Source organism: Kryptolebias marmoratus, linkage group LG15 (assembly GCF_001649575.2).
Source record: "Kryptolebias marmoratus isolate JLee-2015 linkage group LG15, ASM164957v2, whole genome shotgun sequence".
NCBI lineage: Eukaryota > Metazoa > Chordata > Actinopteri > Cyprinodontiformes > Rivulidae > Kryptolebias > Kryptolebias marmoratus.
In genome coordinates this window covers 35,000,946-35,011,297 of record NC_051444.1, presented here as the reverse complement: position 1 = coordinate 35,011,297, position 10,352 = coordinate 35,000,946, and the positions used below count along the sequence as shown (strand labels likewise).

At 39.6% G+C, this 10,352-nt stretch overlaps 1 protein-coding gene across 1 annotated transcript in view; it reads right to left on the bottom strand.

The window, feature by feature from the left end:
* Window positions 1-329: 329 nt before the first annotated feature.
* LOC108250663 (CD82 antigen) overlaps window positions 330-10,352 on the bottom strand; it is a 38,792-nt gene continuing 28,769 nt past the window's right edge. Inside the window, exons 4-9 of the mRNA XM_017440652.3 lie at window positions 9,683-9,804; window positions 8,663-8,737; window positions 4,251-4,349; window positions 3,509-3,685; window positions 3,338-3,421; window positions 330-1,086 (exon numbers count right to left, since the gene is read on the bottom strand). Coding sequence (XP_017296141.1) covers window positions 1,009-1,086; window positions 3,338-3,421; window positions 3,509-3,685; window positions 4,251-4,349; window positions 8,663-8,737; window positions 9,683-9,804 — 635 coding nt within the window. The 3' untranslated portion in view covers window positions 330-1,008. The remainder of the gene's footprint in view (window positions 1,087-3,337; window positions 3,422-3,508; window positions 3,686-4,250; window positions 4,350-8,662; window positions 8,738-9,682; window positions 9,805-10,352) is intronic.

The window sequence follows — 10,352 nt, the reverse complement described above, 5'->3', positions numbered from 1 at the left end:
ATCCTGAAGAATACTCCAGAAGCTACACCAGCATATTTAATAACAGTCTGAATTATTTTGCTCATACCTTGAAGATAATGTTATGTAATTTTGTGTCATGCTATAACACAAAATTCTTTCAGGGATTCATGAAATATTTGTTGTAACAGACACACAAATGCACACAGACACGAGCAAAACCAGTGGTCTGCCTTTGGGTAATAATTAGTGCCTGTGGCTCACTTATGGCTGAAGATGAACAGAAACCAGAACTTTGAGCTGAAAATGTTTTAAACCTCCTTTCTGAGGAGGAGAAACAATCTAACAACAGATTTCACACAAACAATCTGAGGATTTTAATCAGTTTATTGACACCAGACCGACCCTGTTTGCTTAGAAGAAGTTAATAAAATGTTTTGCAGAAGGTACAGGAAATCAAACCAGAGGATATAAAATGGCTCACTTTTTCCACGAGTTGACTTTAGTTTTACACAAAAATTAATTGGAACATGGTTAAAAGGTTAAAAGGAACCTTTGAGAGTTAAACTGTCGTGTTAAGCTTATATTTGCTGCAGCTGTAAACTGGACAAATAAAAATGTCAATTATTTCCTAAACACTTTCCTGATGGGACAAACTGCATCATAGTTTATGGAGCAGATGGTAAAGAAAAACTGTCAATCAACTTCATACAAGAAATCACTCAAAGTATTTACAGTCTTAAAAACATTTCACAAAAACTCAGAACACGGCTGTATAAAAAAGGAAAACGTCCACATCTGTCAGAGGTTTAGTTTTCACAGACAAAAGCCAATTTATGTTTCAAAGGGAAACTAAAAACTTTTACTTAATAAATCTCTTGTTTTCAGCATTGTTCTGATCTGAAGTTCAAACCTAAAAAAGTTTCTAAAGTGCTTAAAGAAAACTAGGTTGACAAAAGAAAGGGATCTTTATTAATGTCATTATTTTACACACGGAGGAGCAACTCAGGAATCGTTCCTTCATGGAGGAGCGACTCAGGAATCGTTCCTTCAGTACTTTGGCACTTCGGTGTAAGTCTGTGTTGTGATGTTCCTACACAGGCAGATGGACACAATCATCCCCAGCAGCTGCAAAACAGACAAGAAAACATTCAGAAATCTGCAGCAACATCACTTTTACATGGATAATTACAAACATTTATTCATTCATTAGTTTTAGTCTCTTTAATGCAGGACAAAAACAAAATCAATCCTGTATCTGCCATTAAAACAGCGACTTTAAAGTGGTGTTTCTCAAGGACGTGATCTTGGTCCGTTTTTCTGTTGTCTTTTAATGTCTGTGACCCGTTCTGGGAAAAAAAGAGTCTTAACGAGGGTTTTTTAAATTTTATTTTGAATTATTATTTTCTAATTCTTCAAAATGATATATAGTTTGTAAAATTTGGCAATTTATCACTCAGCTAGCAACCAACGGGTTGTGTTAATAAGAGTATTTTTATTGGTCTGGAATGACTTCCTTGGATACTTAAACCCCAAATTTCAAGGGGGAATCCCCGACTTTTACAATGACATCACAGTTTGTTTGACAGATTTTACCAGTGGAAAGAAAGTTGTCCATTTCAAAGGAAACTAAGTCTTCTTTCTAAAGACATACTTGTTGGAACATTTTGATTTAAAGGTAATCCTTTAAAAAAACTTTAATATTCTGGCTCATGGCTTGAGATGCTGCTTCAACATTTCCACATAATCTTTTTTTCTTCATTAAGCCTTTTATTTGGTAAAGTGCACCAGTTCCTCCTACAGCAAACCCCACAACATGATGCTGCCACCCCCGTACTTCAGAGCTGAGATGGTGTTCTCAGGCTTGCAGGCTTCTTCCTTTTTCCTCCAAATGTAACAATGATCTTTATGGACAAACAGTTCAGTTTTGGTTTCATCAGACCACGTGTGCATTGACAAACTGTAATCTGGCTTTTTATGTTGCTTTTGTAGAAATGGCTTCTTCCTCTGAGTTTCCTTTCAGCCCATGTTGGTACAGGACAAGTTTCACTGTGGATAATGACTCTCTCTGACCAGCTTCAGAGGGCTTCTGCTTTTATTTTGAACATTTTACTCTCTGGAACACAGAACCCATCTCCTTCCTGAGCCGTATGACGGCAGGACATTCCTTTGGTGTTTATACTTGTGTGTAATTGTTTGAACAGATGAACCTTCAGCATTTGGAAACTGTACCCAAGGATGAAGCAGAGTTGTGGAGGTCGACAGGCATTGATTTTCTTATGATGTCACACAAAGGAGCCGTGTTGGAGGAGTACCTTCAAATCCATTCACATGTGTCTCCAATTAACGCTAATGTTGTCAACTAACCAATCAAAAGCTTCCAAAGCCATGAAATCTTAATGTTCCCAAACTGTTTAAAGGGAAAATATGGTAATCTTACTGTTAGTAAACTTTTGACTCAAAAATTCTCTCACATTATTCAGATATTTAGCAAATAGAAATATTTTGGGAATCCTAACTGACCTAAAGCAGGAAAGGTTTAGTCTGATTTGATAGCAAACAGTTAGGAAAAATTGTCTTTTTACTTTTTATACAGTGTTTATAAACATCTGGTTTCAGCTCGTTGTTGAACAAACATGACTGATGCTTCCTAACACAAAGTCATTTTTACTTGAAAGTAAATTTGCCATTTCAGATCACTTGGAACGCTTCCTGAATTTAAAATTCAGACTCAGAAAGTCAGAGATGTTCCTGACCAGCCCTGACCTCAAAGTCTAATCAGACATAAAAAGTTGTTATAGCTGCAGTCAAACGTTTTATTTGCACCTCAGTAATCCGGCCACAGAAAGGACTTTCCAGCCACTGAGCAGCTGTTTGTATAAAGACACAGATCATTGTAACATTTCGTACTGATGCTGATAGTTAGCCTGCTCACTGAGCACAACCGTTAGCAAACCCGACTGGTTTTTCAAGTTGCTACTTCAGTCCAGTAAAGCTGGGTCGGACATCATTCCCAGAACTGGGTTCTGACTTCAGAAGGCATGTTAGCACGATGGACAAGTATTCTTCCAGCTCATAAAAAGAATCAGAGGATGGACCACAGAACAGTTGGTTCTGTGGTGGAAATGTCTTTAACATCGAACTCCTGCTCACGATGTGATGTCTTTACTTCAAACTGAAGTACTTTCTGATGATGCTTCATGTTTACTTTTGTTCTAATGGCTCAGGGGTTTGGTTCATGTGTGCAGGATTAGACTGGATCATCGGTGCTGTGGTTTATCAACCAATCAGCTTTTATCCAAACATTAGTGCACATTAATGAGTGTTCCTTCAGTCAAACTGACAGCAGTGTTTGGATGAAGGTCCAGGACATGATTACCTCGATCAAAGCCACTGCAATGTAGATCCCCAGGACCACTCCGATGTTGGTGTTGAACCATTTCTCTACTTCAGAGGCACATCCCTGATCCAAACACAAACACATCATTAATCACTGAGGAAAAGGGCAGAGTGACGGGAGATAGGTTGCATAACCAGAAAGCACGTTAACCTCGTCATAGACGGAGGAATTGGATGGTCCAGATGTCTCACAGAACAAATTGTCGGGGTCGATCGAAGAGGAGAGGGAGGTGTTTAGACACGAGCAGGGCTGCTGCACCTGGTTGCTGTTCATGATGACAACATTATCTCTCCAGTCCTGATGGTTGTACCATCCACAGCACTTCATCTGCAGAAGATTGATCAGAAAACAGCAGGGTAAGAAAACCATTTCCACAGGATCAACAGGTCGGTGGGATTAAACTGGACTGAACACCGAGCAGAGCACACACACACACACACACACACACAAAAAATTGTAAAGTATGTTTATCAGATAAGCAAGGGCCGGTTTGAGATTCTGAGTAGAGATACTATGCTTTCACAGTATTATGAAATGAAACCAAAAATTTAAATGCACAACATAATTAATTTGTTTTTAATTAAAAAGCCAAAAATGTGATTTTTATTACATTTGCTGTCACATTTTGCTGAATGATTAGCTACAAGGTACAGTAGTAAATAACTAAGTAAAATATGTATTTGTAATTATTTTTATTTTAATGCACAGATATAAATAAGGAGCCTGAGAGAACCCAAACAAACATAAAACACTCCATATAACATAACTCTATATACTCATGTCCATGTGACAGGACAGAGTGAGTGCTTCTTATGTGATCATCCTCTGGTTGTCTGTGAGGAGGAATTTCCTGAGCTACAAACAGACAGACACTGCTTCAGACTGAACTCACGTTCTTCTGGATGAAGTCCCACGCCTGCTCTGTGCTCGAGTAGTTCCCAGGATAGTTGTCAAACAACGTCTTGACGATTCCAAACATGCCGTCCCTCACCTGAAAGACAACAGGTTGGTTAAAAACAACCAGATTCTTTAACCGGCTCCATGACAGAATACACACACTTCATGCTGCCGTTGACTGTGTGACACGATATCTTTGCTATAAAAAATAATGTCTACATGAATAACTTTTTACGATTCAAAGCTGAAAATAACTTTTCAATTTAATGTTTCAGTGGTTTCACAGTAAATAAAAAATCTGTGACAAAAGAAGAAGGTTGTGTAACTTTTGGTTCTTTTGTGTCACAAATCCTCTATTTTTTAATTTGATATTTATTTGCGGTTTTATTTATTTTTCTTTTCATAATTTAGATGTTCAGCTTCTAACAGCTTTTCACCTGGAGTCACTGAATTCATAACTTCTTTTCTGTGAACAAACTGGTTTGTTTAGGTTTGATTCAAATATATATATATATATATACAGTGGTGTGAAAAAGTGTTTGCCCCCTTCCTCATTTCCTGTTTTTTTGCATGTTTGTCACACTTAAGTGTTTCGGAACATCAAACCAATTTAAACAATAGTCAAGGACAACACAAGTAAACACAAAATGCAATTTGTAAATGAAGGCGTTTATTATTAAAGGAGAAAAAAAATCCAAACCATCATGGCCCTATGTGAAAAAGTGATTGCCCCCTAAACCTAATAACTGGTTGGGCCACCCTTAGCAGCAACAACTGCAACCAAGCGTTTGCGATAACTTGCAATGAGTCTTTTACAGCGTTCTGGAGGAATTTTGGCCCACTCATCTTTGCAGAATTGTTCTAATTCAGTTACATTAGAGGGTTTTCGAGCATGAACGGCCTTTTTAAGGTCATACCACAACATCTCAATAGGATTCAGGTCAGGACTTTGGCTAGGCCACTCCAAAGTCTTCATTTTGTTTTTCTTCAGCCATTCAGTGGTGGACTTGCTGGTGTGTTTAGGATCATTGTCCTGCTGCAGAACCCAAGTTCGTTTCAGCTTGAGTTCACGAACAGATGGTCGGACATTCTCCTTCAGGATCTTTTGGTAGACAGCAGAATTCATAGTTCCATTTATCACAGCAAGTCTTCCAGGTCCTGACGCAGCAAAACAGCCCCAGACCATCACACTGCCACCACCATATTTTACTGTTGGTATAATGTTCTTTTTCTGAAATGCAGTGTTCCTTTTACGCCAGATGTAATGGGACACACACCTTCCAAAGAGTTCCACTTTTGTCTCATCGGTCCACAGAATGTTTTCCCAAAAGTCTTGGGGATCATCAAGATGTGTTTTGGAAAAATTGAGACGAGCTTTAATGTTCTTTTTGCTCAGCAGTGGTTTTCTTCTTGGAACTCTGCCATGCAGGCCATTTTTGCCCAGTCTTTTTCTGATGGTGGAGTCATGAACACTGACCTTAACTGAGGCAAGTGAGGCCTGCAGTTCTTTGGACGTTGTTGTGGGGTCTTTTGTGACCTCTTGGATGAGTCGTCGCTGCGCTCTTGGGGTAATTTTGGGCGGGCGGCCACTCCTGGGAAGGTTCACCACTGTTCCATGTCTTCGCCATTTGTGGATAATGGCTCTCACTGTGGTTCGCTGGATTCCCAAAGCTTTGGAAATGGCTTTATAACCCTTTCCAGAATGATAGATCTTAATTACTTTCTTTCTCAATTGTTCCTGAATTTCTTTGGATCTCGGCATGATGTGTAGCTTTTAAGGATCTTTTGGTGGACTTTACTGTGTCAGGCAGCTCCTATTTAAGTGATGTCTTGATTGACAACAGGTGTGGCAATAATCAGGCCTGGGTGTGGCTAGAGAAATTGAACTCAGGTGTTAAAAACCACAGTTATAGTATATTTTAACAAGGGGGGCAATCACTTTTTCACACAGGGCCATGATGGTTTGGATTTTTTTTCTCCTTTAATAATAAACGCCTTCATTTACAAATTGCATTTTGTGTTTACTTGTGTTGTCCTTGACTATTGTTTAAATTGGTTTGATGTTCCGAAACACTTAAGTGTGACAAACATGCAAAAAAAAAGGAAATGAGGAAGGGGGCAAACACTTTTTCACACCACTGTATATATATATATATATATGTACATATAAACACACCCAAAGGTATTCACTCAGCCATCCAAACCATTGAATTCAGGTGTTCGAATCACTTCCACGGCCACAGGTGTATAAAATCAAGCACCTGGGCATGCAGGCTGCTTCTACAACCCTTTGTGAAACAATGGGTCGCCTCAGGAGCCCAGTGAATTCTACCATGGTACTGTGACAGGAGGTCACATGTGCAGTAAGTCCAGTCAGGAAATTTCCTTGCTACTAAATATTCCACAGTCAGCTGTAAGTCGAATTATAACAAAGTGGAAGCGATTGGGAAAGACAGCAACTCGGCCAAAAAGTGGTAGGCCATGTGAAATCATAGGCACAGAGCACAGAGGTCACCAACGTTCTGCAGACCTCCAAACTTCATGTGGCCTTCAGATTAACTCAAGAACAGTGAGCAGAGAGCTTCGTGGAAAGTGTTTCCATGTCTGAGCAGCTGCATCCATGACTTACATCACCAAGTACAACACAAAGCGTTGGCTGCAGTGGTGTAAGGCAGCCTTTTTGTTTTTAGTGGTAACGGATCACGTGACCTAGATAAGCGTTCTGACACCATCAAGAGTCATAGACGGATGGAGTGGAGAGAATCCGGTCAGTTTTCAAAATAAATGTTGTTCAAAAATAAAGAAAACGGAAATACTGTAAGTTAATTATTCTTTCTGTGCGGCCCGGTACTAAATGAGCCACGGACTGGTACCGGTCCGCGGCCCGGGGGTTGGGGACCTTTGGTGTAAAGCATGCCACCACTGGACTCTAGAGCAGTGGAGACATGTTCTCTGGAGTGATTAATCACACTTCTCTGACTGGCAATCCGATGGGTGAGTCTGGGTTTGGCTGCTGCCAGGAGAACAGTACTTGTCTGACTGCATTGTGCCAAGTGTAAAGTTTAGTGGAGGGGGGATTATGGTGTGGGCTTGTTTTCCAGGAGCTGGGCTTGGCCCCTTAGTTCCAGTGAAATGAACTCTGACTGCTTCAGCATACCAAGACATTTTGGACAATTCCATGCTCCCAACTTTGTGGGAACAGTCTGGGATGGCCCCTTCCTGTTCCAACATGACTGACACCAGAGCACAAAGCAAGGTCCATAAAGACATGGATGAGGGAGTTTGGTGTGGAAGAACCTGACTGAGCTGCACAGAGTCCTGACCTCAACCTGACAGAACACCTTTGGGATGAATTAGAGCAGAGACTGTGAGCCAGGCCTTCTCATCCAACATCAGTGTCTGAGCTCCTAAACCTGTGGAAAGCCTTCCCAGAAGAGCTGAAGCTCTTATAGCTGCAAAGGGTGGGCCAACATCTTATTAAACCCTAAGGGTTGTGAATAGGATGTCATTGAAGTTCATGCGTGTGAAAGGAGGCGAGCGAATACCTATTGTAAAATAGTGTATTTGTAAAAATGTGGAGGCTGCTAAAAGTTAGATTGTTCATCCTTGTTTTAGGCAGATATTACAGAAATAATTATATGCTCTGTTGGTTTTGTAAATTTGCTCCCTTATGGTTGTTAGATTTGAATGAATAGAGACAGACTATGAACTTAAAGATCCAGAAAAACATTACATACAGGTCATGTCATTTAGTGAAATAATTATGTGATCCTAGAGCTACACCTGACTTTATATTTGATAGTGCTTTTATTGACAACACAGCAGGGAAGATGTTTCTTGTAGTTGGTCACCTTTGTGGTATGTTTTGGGTCACTGTCATGCTGGAAGAGCCACCCACGATCTATCTACACATCTTTCGTCCAAAATTTCCCCATACATGCCTCCATCCATTGGCCCCTCAGATAAACAGCCCAAAAGCATAAGGCTCATCTGATCACAGCACTTTCTCCCAACCTTTCTTTGAATCATTTAGATGTTCTCTGTATGGGTCTGGAACTGGGCCTTCTTCAGCAGTGGGACCTTCAGTCCATTACAAAGTAGTTTGTTACCAATGGTGTGTTTGTTGGCTGTGGTTCCAACTGCCTTCAGAAAATCTTTCTTTTATTTAGAAAGTTTGAAAACATCCATGAAATAAACAAACAAAACAAGATCTGAAATGCTTCAGTTTGACCAGCAGAGGGTGCCAAAGCTCTATTTGTTTTATGGAACTGATGTGTTCAACATGTGCCCGAAAAAAGCCCAACCAATAAGATGCTTTATTACTCTCAGAGTAAAAAAAAACGTTAAAAAAAACAGAGAAATTCTTTAAAATGCTCTTGTGTAGAAAGAGGAAGTGACATCACTCACCTTATCCTTTTTGAAGTAGATGAGAGCGCCGGCTGTTATCTGAGCAAGGAGGACCAGCAGGAGGCAGGTGAAATACTGAGACAAACATGTGGAACATCTGTTTAACTCACTCACCAAACACATCTACAGTTTGTTTAAAGAGAAAAATACATTGACTTTTTCAGAACAAGTTACACTTTGAAGAAAAGAGAAAGTTTTCTAAAAAAACTATATATATATTCATTCAAATCAGAAACGAGCAGCTGATGAGCTGATTACAGAGTGAGAGCAGGTGTGAGACCAGCAGAACTAAGGGAACCAGTTCTACTGAAAAAAAAAATACAGTTAGTTAGAAAACAAAAACATTTCTTGGAGGGTTGCATATCGCCCGCAGCTTTTCATGCCAGAGTCTTATGTTGAGAAATGAGTTGTAGCCGTGTTGTTAAAGTCTTTAAAAAATAACATTATGTGCAATCTCATGTGATATTGTGAGATGTGTTGTGAATGACAGCTACTAACACACAAACCTTTGGGCTTTCTGTGAATTATAACCATTTTTGTGTGTTCTCAGGTCAGTTGGCTGTGGCAGCCATCTTGAATTGGGTTGACTCCAAAAGATAATCAGTTGTAATTGTAGTTTCAATGATTTTCACTAAAATCTGTTCAGTGGTTCACTAAATATTTTGGTGACAGACAGACACATTATCATCTGCCTGTGCCTTTTGGAGGCAGACAGTAGAGATAGTTGTAGTGATCAGGACATTCAAACTAAACTTCATGTTTAGAATTTATTAGCTTAACTGTGTGACATCTAGAGAGGAAGAAATACAAATTTATCTACATTTCATTCTGAATGTTAAAATTCCTGAATGCCCTGAAAATTGTCTTTAAGCTTTTGAGGTAGCCAAAAATAACAAAACAAACTATGAAAGTTAAGTCCAACAAACGTATCTTTGATACATCCTCCTAAAATCCATGTTGATCCTTTTCAAACCCTTCAATTAGTTATAAACCTTCCCGGTGATGAAGGATGAGACTCACCAGGCCGAGCAGACAACGGATCTCATAAATGGCTCCCAGGCAGCCGAAGAAGCCCAGGAGCATGGAGAAGGATCCGACAGCGATCAGGATGTAGCAGGCCACCTTCACATGTGTGGAGTCCGCTGAGAACAAACAACACAAGCTTGTGTTTACTGAATATTTTCTAAATGTTTCAGTCCAGTTGGGATTTAAACCTGTAACATGTCTGAACTGCTTATTGTACACCCCTGATCAAAATCTTAAGACCAGTCAAAAAATTGCAAGAATTTGTATTTTGGACTATTGGATCTTAAGAAGGTTCTAAGTAGAGCTTCACAATGTTAAAAGAAGAAATCAGCGTAAGAGACAAGAACCTTTGAGCGGGGAATTAATTGAAAACTCCATTTACACTCAAACATGATTTTTTCAGCTGATCAAAAGTTTAAGACCATAGTCTTTAAAAGCCAAAAGTTGTGCAAAAATCTGGATTCCATGTCATTTTCTGTCAAGTCTTTACACTGTCAAGACCTCCTGATGGCAAAAGCAAAAAAGCTCACTGACTTTGAACGTGGTAGGATTGTTGTGCTGCATAAGCAAGGCCTCTCACAACGTGCCATCGCTGCTGAGGTTGGACGCAGTAAGACAGTCATTTTGCATTTTTTAAATGATCCTGAAGGTTATGGAACAAAAA